This window comes from Talpa occidentalis, unplaced genomic scaffold (genome assembly GCF_014898055.3).
Source record: "Talpa occidentalis isolate TD23 unplaced genomic scaffold, MPIMG_talOcc4v2.1 talOcc4.15, whole genome shotgun sequence".
Taxonomy (NCBI): domain Eukaryota; kingdom Metazoa; phylum Chordata; class Mammalia; order Eulipotyphla; family Talpidae; genus Talpa; species Talpa occidentalis.
The window spans coordinates 85,862,776-85,879,152 of NW_023601543.1; the positions used below are offsets into that span (position 1 = coordinate 85,862,776).

The following is a 16,377-nucleotide window of genomic DNA, read 5'->3' on the forward strand; positions in this document are numbered from 1 at the left end:
CACCCCGAGACTGACCTAAGCACCTTGGGCAGCCCGACAAACTGCTCTCCCGTGCCGTGGGCAGGCCTGTGAAGAGAGAAGGAAACCAAGGAGCGACCCTCAGCCATCAGGCCTTGGCCACTGTATTCATGGAGGGGATCCAGGGCCGCACAGGGCGCCTCCCCGGAGGGGAAGCACCCACGCCCCAGCCCCCAGCCGCCTGCCCCCGGGGTTCTCAGCAACGCCATGACCCTGGGGACAAGGCTGGCGAAGTCAGGAATAAAAACTCTTGCAAATGTTCATCAAAAATATCTCTGACCTTTCCATCATTAAAGACAGAGAGATAGACAGCCCTCAGGACATCGACACTGCTTGACAAACTTGAAGAAAATAGGACCCTCACATTGTGGGTGGGGCTGCCGCCTGTGTGCTGAAATAACCGGTCATTACATTACGGGGAAAACACCTAGAGGAGTAAGTACTGAAAGCTTCTAGAGAAGTCCTCACACAACTTCAGGGGGCCATGGTGAACATTCATGTTGAAATAATAAAGATGATGGAAATGGAGCAGCGTCGCTGAGGTGCAACTCTCAAGCACGTTAATGCAGGCCCTCCTCGGCCTTTGCCCGACCACCCCGGCCACACTGATGCACACTACAGAGACGTCCTGCAGCCTGAGCCCAAGGTGAAGAAGTCAAGACCACTTACAGTGAGCGTCTCTGTGGAGCCGCATGAAAAAAGAGATAAAAAAAAAAAAGCACAAAGTGAAAAAACTGTAGAATTTAAGCCAACAATTTTAAACAGCCTTAATATAATACAAATGTCAATAAACAGAGGAGCAAAGTCTCAGGTTTGGTGGATTTAGATTAGCAAAGACCAGTGGGAAATGAAAATGGAAAAGGATTGCACAATTGTGACACAATCGGCTTTTAAAATCTAGGGAAGATAAAACTGTGGTAAAAATGTCAAAAATGTTAAAGCTCCGTCTATTTCCCCACTCCCCAGCCCCGTCTGTGTCCTGAGATTGACTTAAAACACAGTAGCAGGAATCATTCCTGAGTTCGGGAAATTTTAGGCTAGGGCACTTCTGAATGTTATCTCCCTCCAACTCGCCTGTGGCCCAGCGTGACCACGGTTCCCAGCCGCCCGGCCCCAGGGAGTTATGCGGCCCTGCATCCCGGGGAGGGCGGGGACGGGATGGGAACTAAGAATCTCGCCAATTATCTGAAGCAAGGGTGGCCCTGGGCGTTCCCAGCAACATCAAGGGAAAGAAGTCGCCCAGTGTCCCCGCCTCAAGTTGGCTTCCCCAGCCAGGCCCCTGGGAGCACCCACCGGCACCCACTCCTGGAGCCCATTCTTCCCCGTGCGCGAAGGACCCAAGCCCACGGACCGTGTCACCCACGGCCCTACCACCAGGGGGCAGCACGTGCAAGCCGCGCGGCAGACACGGTGCCCTCTGGGGAGCTGAGGCACTGCGGGCCGCGCGGGGAAGAAAGACTCGGGGTAGGAAGTTAAGTCAGCCCTTTCCCCTCTGACCACGTCTTTCCCCTTGGGCTTCATGTGGATTTTCCGCCTCCTGAGACGGTCACTCATGTCTCAGCCTTTAGAGAGAAGCTGGCGTGGAGGGGCGAGGGCACTGAGAAAAGGAAGCGAAAGGAGCAGCAGGCGCGCAGGTCTGTCCTTATTCTCCATCTTGAATGAAAGGAGTAAACAGGGAGCGCCGAGCCTGCGGTTAGAAGGAAGAACAAAGCAAAGAAGGTCGCCCGCCCGTGTGCGAAGGGAGGGTTTGCAAACGGGTGAGAACAGCAGAGGCCCGGGCGCCGCCCCGCCAGGGGCTGCCTGGGGAGGACACGCTGTGCGCGGGGCCACGTTTCATGTGAACATGCGGCCAGCGTGGCTGGACAGGAGAGACTCACGGGGAACAGAAGGCTGCTGAAAGGCAGGGCCCCTAAAGGTCACCCTGCTCCAGGGCGGCGCGGCCGGGACTCCCCAGGTCTCGCCCGCGGAGAGGCGGGGAACACAGCCCAGGCGCCCAAGCTGCGAGTCCGAAGCGCTTTCCAGCCCCGCCACCCTGGTTTTCGCTCAGCCTTTTCTGCTCAGCGGCGCGTCTGCTGGGTGGCCAGGGAGCTGCGGAGGGTGAGCGGCCTGGGCTTCACTGGCTAGATGCCGGCCCTCTGCACTGTGACAACCGGAAATGTCTCCAGACGTTTCCACGCATTTCCCTCGAGGGGAAAACACCGCTGGTTGAGACCGCCGCACACATGGGGCGTCCGCCTAAACGCAACCGCTGGCCCGCTTTGTGCCATGCAAATCAAAGTCAATTAAATGGATGAACTTGGGGAGTGAGACCTTGTTCTTGACCCTCCCTAAAGCCCACGGAGGCTCCTGTCGCTGGGGCGCGGCTCACAAGCACACAGGTCAAGAAGAGGTGAGTGGGAGCGCGGACCCTGCTTGTGACAAGCCTCGGACGGGATGTTCCCGGAGCCGCAGTTTGCTTCTCCACGCGGGCTACAGCCTGGCAGACCCTGAGAGGAGGCCAAATTAACACCGACTGGAGGAAGGGCCCTGTGGCTCCCTGTTTCTCGATTTGCAGCTGGCAGAACTCAGGGTTCACTAGAAATGGCTGCTGCTCTCTGGCATGGCTTTTGGAATCACGCTTACTCGCTGTGTCCACATTTGACACTGCACGCCCTTAAAAGCTACAGGGACAGGGCCTCCTTGGTGGCGCAGCGGTTGAGCGCTGGGCTGCAAAGCTGCCCGCAGCCTCTGCAGTGCCGGCTCGAAACCCAGCCGCCAGCGAGAGTCCCACATGGCGTGACAGACCTCTCCTGCTGCACCCGCTGCTCCCCTCAGCAGTGTATTTCAGTACATCTGCCTGTTCTGTTCCCTGCTCTGGCTCTGGTGAATTCTCTCACCCTCCCGCGCTTCTGACTGTACCCAGTGCTTGTAAAAAATAAATAAATAAATCTTAAAAAAAAAAAAAAAAAAGTAAAGAGTTAAAAAAAAAACCTACAGGGACAAAGAGAAAGACATGAAGTCACAGGGACAAAGGAAGTGGAGATGTCTGCTGGGCCGCGAGCAGACAGCAGTCTGCGCACCGGTCTGGGGCACCCCCACAGACTGTGCCACCTGGGCACAGCCCCGGAGGTCTCACGGAGGCTGCGATCTCCCCATGGGCATCGGAATGCAAAAGCACATGTGGTTCTCACTCTCCTTTTCAACAATTCAGTGCCTCCTGACAACATGCCAGCCCCTTGCAAGAGACACTTTGCTGGTAGGCCCGGGTGCCCGGTGAGCCTCCCTGCAGGGTCACCCGCCATGTCCCTCAGGGCCAGCTGGCTTCCCTGAGATCACGGGCGACTTCTCCCCTGAGCTCGCCCTTCCTTCCCGAGCAAGGCAGCCAGACTTTGCCAGACTTACTTGCACCTGCTGGGGCAGCAGCCGCTGGAGGTCCCCGCTCTCGAGCTCCGTCCCCGTCCCCAGGGTGTCCATGCAGCTGCAGGGACATCGTGCCCGGCGAGTCTTCATCCCCCAACATTGAGGCCTGAGCCCGCAGTCTGTCCAGGGCACTCAAGCCTGGCACCTCAAAAGTGTCCACTGACTGGGCGAAGGGTGATTCGCGGGAGGTCGGGAGGAAAGGCGTGTCCAGGGGTGAGCTTGGGGGAGAAAGGGAGGACAGGGAGGAGCGGGAGGACAGGGATGCCAGTGACTGGGGCGTGTCTAGGGAGCGCCTTTGCTTGGGCACGCCTGAGGGGCCCGGGGCATCTGGGAAGGAGGCATCTCGTCCCAGGGCTTCAAAGGGAAGGAGATCGAAGCGCAGAAGCGGGCTGTACTCAGGGTCGGGCATCTCGTAGTGCGGAAGGCCGTAGATGTCGGTGAAGCTGACCGAGCTCAAGGAACCCCGGCTGGAGGTCAGCGAGCCCCGGCTGGAGGCCAGGGACCCACGGCTGCTCCCCGAGGACACGGTCAGGGTGCTGGCAGACAGGCTGAAACGAGAGCGGCCCACGGCCTGAGACGAGCAGCCCGGAGACCCGATTTCCACTGCAAAGCAGAGCTTCTGCACTGCCCTGGGGGGGGGGGGGCAAAACCCAGCCTCTTCCCCACCCGCCAGAGCGGGTCCTTAACTCCAGGAGCATCTGAAGGCACCTGCTCAATTCTTTCCTTCGTTTCGCTTGGCCGCTGGTAGGGGGCAGTGTTGGCATGAAGGACTCGCGCCTGAGTTCAAGGCAGAGCTAGCTGAGAGGGCTTGGTCAGATCATTTGCCTCCTCTGAGTTTCTTGCTTTCCCACTGGGGGCTGTACCAATAAAAGTAGTTCCTACCTCCTAGCATTCTCGGGAGGAGTAACTGAGAAAATAATACATACAAAGCCTTGGACATTATGCTTCAGAATACAAAAAGGACTTGACAACATGAGCTTTTGTTGCGCATCTAAATCGTATTTTAAAACTATATCCTTAAAAAAATAATGTACAAGTGCATATGTGTGCACAGATATATACACCCCTGCAGCTGTGAGATAAATTACAAAACTCAGGGATACACTGGACTTGAGACTTGTTATTCTGAAGTCAAATTTGGTTCTTCTCTTAGTCCTTGAGCCACATATTAGCAGCTCATCTTAAAAATGCAACGGGTCCAGAGCCTCCGTGGTGGCGCAAGGGGTTAAGGCACAGCCTATGATGCTATCCGAGCCCCTGCAGCACGAGTTCGATCCCCGGGCCAGGTTGCTGCCCACATGGTGCTGCAGACCTCTCTGTCTCCCCACTGCTCCCCTCAGCAGTGGATTTCAGTAGATCTGCCTGTTTTGCTCCCCACTCTGTCTCTGGTGAGTCCTCTCACCCCCTGCACCTCTGGCCTGTGCCCCAGTTCTGGTATGCATAAATAAATAAATCTTTAAAAAAAATATAACGGGTCTACTTTTGCATTCTCTGTAGGTTCTCAATTCTGGTAACTAAGTGTAGTTTTCCCCTTTCAAGCGACCCACCTTCTTAGCTGGGACTGGAGGTAGGATGTCAGGCGAGTAGCTTCTTCCAGCTGCATAAGCAGACAATTTCTTTTTTCCTGAAGAAGAATCCTGTAGGTAAGAAAATGGTCCATTGGTGGATTTCAATGACATTGAGTAGATTTTCCTGACAAGAAATTCAACCATAAATTCTCCAAACTGCTGTAGGTTTGAATGACTAAATTCTAAAAAGCATCTGCAGGTCACAAACACCAGGCTGGCCCCGTTTTTGTCTTGCTGGGAGGGGGACCTGTTCCTCCCCATCTGGCAAGATGGTGGGTGAAAAAGCTGAGACAAGCAGCTACACGAGAGAGGAAACGTGAAGGCAAAAAGGGTGAGGACACGGTGAGGTTAAGAAGGGGAAACCCAACGTTGAACACTCAGGAAGGGGAACCCCCACTACAGCACAAACCCGTCCCAGTCAAGGGAAGCAGCAGATGGCCCCGGTGTATCCAGAAAGGCCATGCACAAGGGGAAGGACTCAGGAGCTAAAGCCAGGACGGAAAAGACAAAGGTGGTTCTTGCTCGGGTCATCAAACCAGCCGAGTCTATAGGACTGGTTCTTGCCAAGACCTGGGCCCTGCCTGGCCTGAGAGGGGACACCGGCGCACCTCTCCGTGGCGCCCTGCACAGAGGTGGCGCGGGCCCGCTGGATCTCCTCCTCCAGCCGCCGCCTCTCCTCCTCCAGCCGGGCCACATCTTCCAGTGGCCGCCTCTGCTGGACGATGAGCTGCAGGTCCTGCAGCAGGGCCTCCTTCTCCTTGACCAGCTGCAGCCGGTCCCTGTCAGCCTCGGCCAGGCCTGGCCAGGACTCGCTCTCAAGCTGGGCCAGCTGCTGCTGGATATTCGAGACTCTGCAAGAGAGACACAGAAACCCCATGAACTTCGAGAGTCCTCTTCCCTCGTCCTCTGGAGACTCACTATGCTGGGGCAGGGCTGGGAGGACAGGACGCTCACGCGACACAGAATAAAGGCATCATGCGCCAGGCCACAGAGTGCCCAAAGCCTCACGCAGCCCCCAGGGCTGTGAGTCAGGAAGACAGTGACCGTGCTCCATTCAAAGGCGGCGGCCCTCTCTCCACAGCCATGCCCTGTGCTGGGTCTGACCGGTCTGCCCTGCACGGGGAAGTGCCAACTCAGCTCCCCCTTGTGCTATCGCTAGCTCACGCTATGTTGGGCTTGGCGAAGCTCCTGGTGCCCCTACCCTCCCTGTGCCCTGTCCTCCCTGTAGGCCACAGACTAAGACCACCTTCAGAAAAGAGGAACATGTCCCGCACGGGCTTCTGAAAAGAGAAGCCTTGCGTATCTGTTTCTGGGCAGAAATAAGCGATGCCAGACTCATGCTAACCCAGTGCTGTGGAGGACACTTTGGCATACATGCCCCGCACAGAATGCCCAGTCTCCCCTGAGATGGCAGAAGGCCAGGCAGACAGTAAGCCCCATAGCCTCAGAGGGAGTAGTTCTCAGGGGGTCCCGCACCAGCGGCCTCATCACCACCTGGGTGCTTGCTACAAATGCAAACATCAGGCTCTCCCCTCTCCCACCCTGGGGATGGGGTCAGCAATCTGAGGTTTAATAAGCCCCTTCCAGGTGCTTTTGAGGTTTACTCAAGTTTGACCTGCTCTTGGGCAGCCCGGCCTGATCTGGAGGCCGGGGTTCGCACCTCGTGGTTCTTGGGGGCTTCCACTAGGCACTGAGGTGATGATCCCCACTAAAACGGGAATGGCGGGAGTGCCCTCCTGACGGCGCCTGCCAGTGATCAAAGCTGGTGTCCCGCCTGCTAGGCCCAGACTCTGGAACCCGTGTCAAGGCCGTTCCCGTGGGTATGGTCAAGCAACTGGAGCCGGTCCCGGGTTCAAGCCCATCGGCCAGCCCTGCACCCAGTCAGGCCTCCGCGCGCGAGAGCGAGCACGGGGACAGCCTGGCCGGAGGATCGGAGAAGACGGCCTCCCGTGCCAAACCGATCAGAACCCGGTGATGGAAAGAGCGCACAAGTGAGTCTTAATGTACACATTTTCCTCCAGCCCAGGTCCCCGAGAGGGTAAAGAAAACAGCTGAATGTCAGTAGCGTTATTAGACAAGTTCTTCTCTAACTTAAGACTAATTTCCTGAAAATGTGTTGGAAATTGGTGCCAAATCATGTCACTGAAAAAGCTAATAACAGAGGCAGCTGAACAGGGTGAAGAATCCAAGTGGGCTTAGGTGTCCACCTATGACTAATCAGTGTCATTAAAATTTATGGCAGTCATATAACTGAAGCCCAAGCAGACCCATAAATAAGTTAGCGCTCAAGCAGACATCATACCCAGTGAAATTTCTGGAACATTCCACCATAGATCAACACAAGTCAAAGGTAAGGAATAAAATATAAAAGACACGAATAACACTGAGCAAATCTGTTGGGCCCTGACCTTTGTTCATTTAATTTATCTGATGCACAGGAGACCCCACCCGAGCCCGGTGAAAGTTGGCAGCATCTGCCTTGTGGTTGGTATCAGCTCACATACAAATAGGACAAGCAGGTATTTTTAAAAACACTTCTTCTGGGTTTTCATGAGTGATCAAGGGTCTACTCCAAGCTCATTGCTATTCTCCAAGGTTTGCAGGGTGGGTGTAGAAGGTGAGGGCAGCAGATGATTCCACGCTAGGTAATCCCCCCGTAGGCAATCCTGCTCTTTCCAGGAAAATCTCAAGTAACATCCACCAGCAGAAGAAATAAGGGAAAAAATGAATTACGGGAGGGAGCAGAAGCACAGGGCACACCGCTCACTGGGGGCAGACAAGAAATAGTCCAGGGACCAAAATCAAACAGTGTACTGGAACTTTCCACAGCTCGCAAGAACAATATGCACGGCCATATGGCGAGAGACAGGCTCTGTGCGGAAACAAAATCTGGATGAAGTTGACTTCGTGCAAGCCACCTGGAAAAGCTGTCTGGCTGAGCTGAACACGAGGCAAACATGTCTGTGCTTAAGAATAGTGCTTTTGTTATCATTTAATTTCACAACATGCAAGTGATTTAATGTTCGTTTCAGAGCTATTTGAGTCTAGCGGGCTGTGGGCACATACTGGAAAGTGCAATTTCTCTCCCTATATCCATATTCCAGATGCACACATTGGGGACATGCTCTCAGCCAGGTCAAAAGAGGCAGATGTGTCTGCCTATCTGTTTGTCCTAGAAGCCAAAAGTTCTAGAATTCCTTCAATGATTTCTTGTACACTCGCCACGGGACAGACAAGATGGCTTTCCTTTACAACAACATGCCTGCTGTACTGCGTGGCTGGCCTGGACAGGAGCGCCTTGGTGTGTTAGGGATACCAGAAGAAACAGACCCTCTGCCCAGGGCTGAGCACACATGTGCAGAAAGTCCTCGCTTAATGCTGTCACCCGGTTCTTGGGCACTGCCACTTTAAGGAAACTATGTATAATGAAACCAGGTCTTCGAATCACGTCATTTCGTTCAATGTCAGAGAACCTGCCATAGAGATTTACGATGCCTCTTCTTCTACATCGACGCCACACAGCTTACCCGCCAGATAACACCCACCCCACGAGTGCCATCACTCTAATTCTGGGTAATGAAGAAAAAAACAATTTCCAGGAATGGATTTTTCTGAAATAACCTTTCAGTGAAATTAAATACTTGGAAGCAAAGCAAGGTCAAGATTAAAGTTTGCAAAAAAGAAGAAACTTTCCCAAGTTCATTTTTAAAGAGAACTGAGAACAACTTAGAATTGGACAGGGTTTCCTCCCGCAAGTCAGCTGCATTGCTGGTCCACTCTTGTTTCGGCGCTCTGTCTGGCCTGCCCGCAACCTCTCACGAACGCCTGGGAGAAAGCTTTAAAATACATGTCCCCGCGCTCCTGGCAGTGAGGAAATGAGGCCAAAGCCTCAGACACTCAGGTTTCGCGTTTATTATTTGATTCCCAAATTCGATTCCCAAACAGGTCATGTAGACAGAAGTAAAATAGGAATTATTTTTCCCTTCCTATTTTTATCAAACACCTTTCTGCCACAAGCCAGGCGGCATAAGGCCGTGACTGGAGGCGGCGCGCACGCGGCAGGAGCTGCCCGGAGCCTCGCGTGGAATGCTCACGTACGGCCTGTGTTTTTAAAAGGCACTTTTAATCCTCAAAGTTGTGAGGTCTCACACATCCAGCACAACCCCCGATTATCTGCATTTACTCTGCAGTCCTCTATATAATTTCTTATGTTTCTGACACATCGCTGCTTTCTGGAACAGCACACGCAGCTCAAGGCGAGCGAGGCTCCCACATGACGGTGAGAGGACAGGCCGGACCCCAAGCCATGCCAAGCTGAGACTCAGCTCGGGGCCTAGTGTCTTTAGATCGCCAACGGCAGGATGGATTGACACTCCATCCGTCTTCTTCCCTCAGTTTTCTTTTTGTAAATGTCAAATGAAAAGAAGTTTGAGAACCTTTCAACTGAGACCTAAGTCTGAGGGGCAGTGAATCGCTTCAGCTGACTGAAGCAGCGCCCATTCGGCTCAGCTCTTTATCCCACGGGCCCATCTGAAAAGCCTGACTCCAGTCCACACAGCTGAAGAAGGGCCTCCAGGTACTCCAGCTCCTCCCCGCCTGCGCCAATTGGGCCCCCTCAACGCCAGATCTTCGGAGGACAGCTTCTTGAAACAAAAAGCAGGTCCACGGCTTCTCTCTCTTGGCCTGACGGGGACGAGGAGGCTTTCCTCTTCTCCCAGCCACGCCCCACCCCCCAAAACCCACACAGTCACTTGAGAAAGGAAGGGGAAAGCCAAGGGACTGATCAAATTCGACTGGAATCCTGACACTGCGCTCGCTGCTGACAACGGATGAGCAGCAGGACCGAGCCTGGCAACCAGACCCAAGGCAGGGAGAAGCTGCATGGACCGAATGTTTTGTTCCTATCTGGACAGTGAGCGTTTCTATGGAAACAGCTACAGTTTGTGCACAGTTCTGGAACAAGCGCTCTTAGGTTAAAAATAAGGAGCCATCTGCGTCACCGGGACTGCTTCAAGAAGATCTGCTCCTCCCAACTGGCTTTTAAAAATTCTCAAATTTTTAACCAATAGTGTGAAAACATTCCTATCATCAGGTCTGCCTCGGGTATCCAAAGCACTGCTTCTAGAGGGATAGGCAGCAGCAAACACAAGACTAGTCACCGTGAGAGTGGTGGTTTGGTCAGAAGAATTTTCTAGAAGTCACACTGCCACTTGAAATTATGAGTTTCACTGCCACAAATGTCCTTTAAATGCACATACATGTGAAATCCCTCACTGACCAGAACTGCATTTTGATGTTTTCCCAACTCCACAATCTCGAAGCTACATCTACAAGGAATGCCCTTCGGAAACACAAATGCTCGAGCTCCTCCCAAGCTAGCGCGCAGGGCCCGCGGGCTCCAGAGAAGGGAGAGGAGGCTTCATAGGGCAGAATGATTTCAGAAGCGGGAGCTGGGGCACTGTCAAGGGGGTGGTGGCGGAAGGAAAAGCCGCAGCTGTGTGGCACCCAGACAGTGGCCTGACAGTGTCCATCCTGCTCCCTGCACCCCTCTTGGTGGAGAAAGCCCTTCCCTCCAATAGGAAAGCCCAGCATCTTTCAGGTCCAGTGTCAAGGCCATTTTCTCCAGCCCCCAAGAAGAGGACGTGGGAAGAGGGTTCAAAACCATGAGCCCCTCCACATCCGTGAAGCCCCAGAAACTACGAGCGGAGCTCGGCGCCTGCGTGGGTCCTAAGAACACACGCCCGGCACTGGAACCAGCCTTGGCTCGTCAGCTCCCGAAAGACACGCATGTGGTGATGTTGTCCCTCTTTTCAGGTCAAGGGGAAATCTCCCAAAGCTCACACCAGCATGTGGGCCTCAGGGGAGGGAGCCCGGAGCACAGCAGCTGGCCTGCAGCTGACCTGGCCCTGGGGCTCCCGCTGGCCCTCACACAGGCACCAAGGCCAAGAAGCAAGTTTGAACACATGGGACCCTCACTCTTGCCTTCAGAAAAATCCACTGACTACTTAGCCCCTGGAATGAGGGCAGTGACGTAAACAGCCAGAAAAAAGCCCTACCCTCACGGCGCCTACATTCTCTCAGAGGCAGATGACAACACAGCAAACACACAGGACCCCAGGGTCACGCGATAGCATCTGCTGGGAGAATCAGGGCGATGGGGGGGATGGGGGTGCCCCTTTATGCAAGAGGATCAAAAGGAGAACAGAGGCCACATGGCAGCGTGAGGGCCAGCATTCCACTGCGGGCAGAGCAAGCAGCGAGGCCCAAGGACACTCCACTAGTTTCTCCCCCTTCCTGCCATAACAAATTACCACAAACTTGGTGGTTTAAAGCAACACCCATTATTATCTTCCAGTTCCAGAGGTCAGAAGCCGGTCGGTGGGGCCGCGATCCTTCTGGAGGCTCTGGGGGCTGCCTGCATCGCTTGGCTCATGGCCCCACAGCACTCTGACCTCTGCTCCAGCCTCACGTCTCCTTCGTGGACTCTGCCCCTCCTGCATCCCCTCAAAAGGGCCCTTGGGATGCTATGGCCCACCAGATAATCCAGGATCACCTCCCATCTCAAGAGCCTTAACCTCAGCACAGGTGAAGGACCCTTTTGCCATGGAGACTTGGGGATCAAGCATGGACATGTTTGGGGGCCATTATTCTGCCAGCTCCAGACACCAACAGCTGGCCCGGCAGGTGTGAGGTCCACGGGACGCAGTGGGGACTGGTGGGTGGGAGTGGGCTTAGGGGGTCTCTAGGACACCCGCTAAGGAGGGCATTATGGCTAGAACAGGGTAAGCGAGGACACAGGGGAGAGGGCTGGGTCCTGAGTTGACAGAAAGCTGCCCCAGCAGGCCACACGCAGGAGGGAGTGAAGAGCAAGAGAAGCAGCCCAGGGTAAGGGCCCTCAACCAAAGGACCGTCTGCGCTGGGCCCTGAAGTCCTTGGTGGGGCCGCCCTGTGCATGTGGCTGGCTGAGCAGCAACCCTGGTCCCCACCCAAAGTCACGAGAACAAAGAATCTGCCCTGCAGGGGCCCAAGTCCCCCCCCTAACCCCCTACTGTGAACAGAGGGAAGATGGGATCCAACATGTTTTGGAAGGACTGCTCAGAAAAAAATTCAGATGTGGCAATTTAAGAGCCAAAAGTCACGTAGGATGACGTGGAAGCAAATTCCAGCGCCCTCACCTGCAGCTCCGGCAGAAATACCAGGACGAGCACGAGTCACAGCCCCACGACGCACAGGAGGCGCGGGCCGGAGGAGAGGGGGCAGCTGCAGGAACTTGGCAGCAGCCGGGTGGAGACTGAGAGGCCGCCACCAATAGGCAGCGAAAAGGCAGCAGCACTGGGTAGAAGCCGTCGGGCCTGCCGCAAGCCCACCCTCCAGCAGGGAGCCTGACTCGCTTTTGCTACTGCTTTTGTATCTTCTAAGAAGGCAACGTGTATTCCAGAGCAGCAGGGAAGATGCAGTACACTGAGCAGGCCGAGGAGTCACCTTCCAGAAAGGACCTGCTCCCCCCGCCCCCAAGACAAGAGCTCACAGTGACTGAAGCAAGCGTTTCAGAAAGACACGCTTCAGAATTCCCCAAAGCACGTATTTTGAAAAAAATGTAAAGACTCTCTCCAGAAGGTATAAAACAAAAGTCTCTAAAAGAGGACGTGAAAGCGAGGGCAGGGTCAGAATATTGAAAACGGGGAGAACCCACGGGGCCGAGGCTGGAGGCGGAGGAGACTCAGGGGACGCACCGCGAGACCGGCCGGGGCGCACAGCAGGCGGGGGGTTTGGAGAGCGGGTCAAAGACATGTCTGGTTCAGTTCTCTCCAGCAGAACAGAAGAGATCAGGCACTGCCGTCACCGGTGACCCAATCCTTCTTCAGCTGGCTTTGTAACCAAGACATGTGGCTTTTCCCATGAAGCCATGGAGCTGGACGGTGCACGTACAGCAGATACGAGCTTCGCTTAAGCGGGTCTAAGGAACGGATGCTCCCTCTCAAGAAGGAAAAAAGGGGGGGGTGAAGGAGGGGGAGGGGGAGGGAAAGAAGTTCTGACCTACTTGGAAAGCTGGAAAAGTCTCTGTTTGTATGAGTCACATCTTGATCGCCATTTGCAATATTGAGAATTTCGCTTTCTGCAAGAAGCTCCCTGAGAGCTTGACGTGCTTTCTGATAAAGCGACAGCCGAGCCCGGGGCCCCCGCGAACCCTCTTCACTCGGGACAGAGGAAGCAGCAGAGGACGGGGTTGGAGAACGTCGCCTCTTACCTCTTCCGGGCTTCCTCGTACTGCCAGTTCAGCCTGACTCGGTCTACAAGTCTGGTTTTATCGTCAAAGACAAACTTTCCGGAGCAGAAGAAAAACGAAAACAGAAGGGGAGAGACATATTAAAACTACACTTCAAAATAGGAAACTCCTAAGAAAAGAAAGCCAACATTGTAAAGAAAATGAAAAAATGATGTAAAATATTAATTATAATTAATTAAAAAATAGGAAGCTCATGTAAACGTTCAGCAACAATGAGGAATACTCTTTTAATCTGGCTTTCCAGCTCCACTCTCCAAAGGTGGCCCGGAAAGTAACCGCAAAGCACCTGAACAAGGACGTGTTCTGAGGAAAGCACTGTCAGGCCCCTGCGTCACTGCGGAGGTCACAGATGTGCTCACATAACCTAGACGCCACAGCCTGCCCACACCCAGGCTGCTGGCAGGGCCTTCGGGACCGCCGCCACCCGCAGCCACCACTGAGCAAAACGCTGCTAGGTGGCACGTGACTACACGCACGGCCTGCAAGCCCTAAAATATCTACCACCTGGACCTTTACAGAGGAAGTTAGCTGACCCTGCTCTAAGAAGTCCTATGTCTTGGGCCTCCCCGGTGGCGCAGCGGTTGACCGCTGGGTTGCGAAGCTGCCCACAGCCTCTGCAGCACCGGTTCGATCCCCGGCTGCTCCCCGGCCACCAGAGGAGGGTCCCGCATGGCGCGCAGACCTCTCCTGCCGCCCGCTGCTCCCCTCAGCAGTGTCCTTCGGTCCTTCTGCCTGCTCTGCTCCCCGCTCTGGCTCTGGTGGATTCTCTCACCCTCCCGCGCTTCTGACTGTACCCAGTGCATGTATAAACAAAACAAACAAACAAATAAACAAATAAATAAAAAACATGCCTCTATAAAAAAAAAAATTAAAAAAAAAAGAAGTCCTATGTCTTAAAAAAAAGAACATTCAAACACAACTCTCAAAAGGATTCTGCCCTTTTGAAACATCCAAGCCGCCAGGGCAGAGGTGTAGGCAAGTGCTTACTGGCGCCCTGGGCTGGACCTCCTCAGCTGGACGCGAGAAACAGTGTCCTTCCCTCCAGCTGAAGGGCACAACAGCCAAGACACTGGTGAGGCGTTCACGGAAAATTCAAGCAAATGCGTGAGGGCAACGGACGGGCCTACCTCCCCGATGATGTCGGTCTGAGAGCCGGCGTCACAGAACTGCTGAGGGAACGAGTCGCCCAGCATGGCCGGACCGTGAGGGAACTCTGGCAGCGGCTCGGAGAGCAAGCAGCTGTTCTTGAAGCTGTCACTCAGCTTGGCCAGGCTCTGGAACAGAATGGAACAAGCGATTTGAACAGAGATGATGGTGCTGCTTTTCCCTTCTCCCTTTAACAGCAGTCACTTTGCTCTGGAGTCAGATATTATTTTGTTAAGGGGTGCTGACTCACCCCACCTCCATTTTCATTAGATTTAAAAGAAAAGGGCACCTGTGATAAAATTCTTAGTAATTTAAATCACGTCGCCATTGAGTCCTCCTGGCAGCATGTGAATGAAACAGAGAACAATTGTGGTACCACTTTCACGGGTTTTTAAACCTTCTGTTTCCTAAAGAAAACATCAGCATTCCCTCCCACAAAGCCACGCTCACAGAGACAGAGTAGAGTGGTGGTCCCCAGGGGTACGGTGGGGACTTGGGGAGCTGTTCGTCAGAGGGCACACCCTTCCAATGAGTACGTTCTGGGCAGCACAGTGACCGTAGTGAACATTACTGCATTAGGTACTCCAAAGTTGCTAAGAGTAGATCTTAAATGCTCTCACCACCAAGGTGGGAGGGCAGCGCACTGCCACTCTGTCCATCAGTGAATCTTGACAGAGATGAATGCCACCTAGATAGAGATCGTCATCAACTACACAGAAGGTCAAACAGCTCTTGCGTGAGGCTTGTGTAATTTTATAACCTGATTTTTCAGTCATAATTCTACATCGTCATCTCATATGGATGTCCATTTAGCAAAAATTAGAGTAAGTACATATTCTGGCACAGGGAACCTCTTTGGATGAAAGTTAAAGCAAAATCAGATTTTTCTACATTTTTTTCGCCTTTTGGATCTGCCCATCTTCAGCACACATCTCTGTGGACCCCAGCGTCTGGGCCTGGCACAGCTCATCACTGGCAATGAGTCAACACGGCTACATTCGTGTAAGAAAGACATAGCAATGGATTTGACACTACCAGAAGAGGATGTGGCCTGGGCCTCTCCCTGGAGCTTCGTACAGAAGATGTAGGGGCCTGAAGTTTCTTCTAGAAATTCTGTCTCTGGCCTCCGTGGTGAACCCACGGAGGCCAGGTGGCTGGACCTGGCTCTGGGGTTTGGACTCCTTGGACAAAATGAGTAACATCCACGGAGTACCTCATCCAAGGCTGCACCCTCAAAATGGTAGCTGTTCCCCTTGCTACCAGGGCTAGGAGAAAATTTGGGCATGGATCATCTACCTCCCATAACCTGGATAGGGCGCCTTGGGGACACAGGTTTCCGGGCGCTACTTCTATAGATTCTAATCCAGTAGGTCTGGACAGGGGCCCAGTAATCTTCAGTTTAACGAGCCACAGGCAAACAGTGGGGAAATTGGTCGTGGTCTTGGCCTTAGAAAGCGTGGCTGTGGATGGCAGTTACTTGCACAGCTGTCCCATTTGGCCTCTGAGTCTGAGCTTTGGTTCGCATGACCTTCTACATCTTACATTCTGGAGAATCTAGACAAATGCTGATCAGACACTAGGTGCTCCTTAGAGCGCCGAGAGAAAAATAAAAGCTGTAATAGAAACAACTGAGTGCTTTCTAGTACAGAGCAAAAAGAACAGCGTGACCCTGTCTCAAAAGCACAGCTTTTTCTAAATATAGCTGAAATCACAGGAGTTCAAGGGGCAAAAAAGAAAGCAACGTAAAGCTACAATCATCTCAGCCGAGGGACTGCAGGACTCAGCGTGCTGGAACGCTGCAGCCGCCCGAGGGGCAAGGAGGTGCCAGGGGGCAGGACAAAGCACAGGGCATGCTAGGGGAAGGCAGACGAGAAGCCAACAAAAGGAGGCACCGGAGGTGAGTGAACGGGATGGCAGCAAGATTTCTTGTGCTAGACTTTGGATTAATCAAACGCTGGA

The 16,377-nt window shown here is 53.7% G+C and overlaps 1 protein-coding gene across 1 annotated transcript in view; it reads right to left on the bottom strand.

Moving 5' to 3' along the window:
- Positions 1-16,377, bottom strand: part of WWC3 (WWC family member 3) — a 72,851-nt gene that overhangs the window by 12,092 nt on the left and 44,382 nt on the right. Inside the window, 5 exon segments of the mRNA XM_037512729.2 lie at positions 3,400-3,965; positions 4,965-5,054; positions 5,594-5,836; positions 13,234-13,307; positions 14,400-14,546. Of these exon segments, the coding sequence (XP_037368626.2) occupies positions 3,400-3,965; positions 4,965-5,054; positions 5,594-5,836; positions 13,234-13,307; positions 14,400-14,546 (1,120 nt within the window).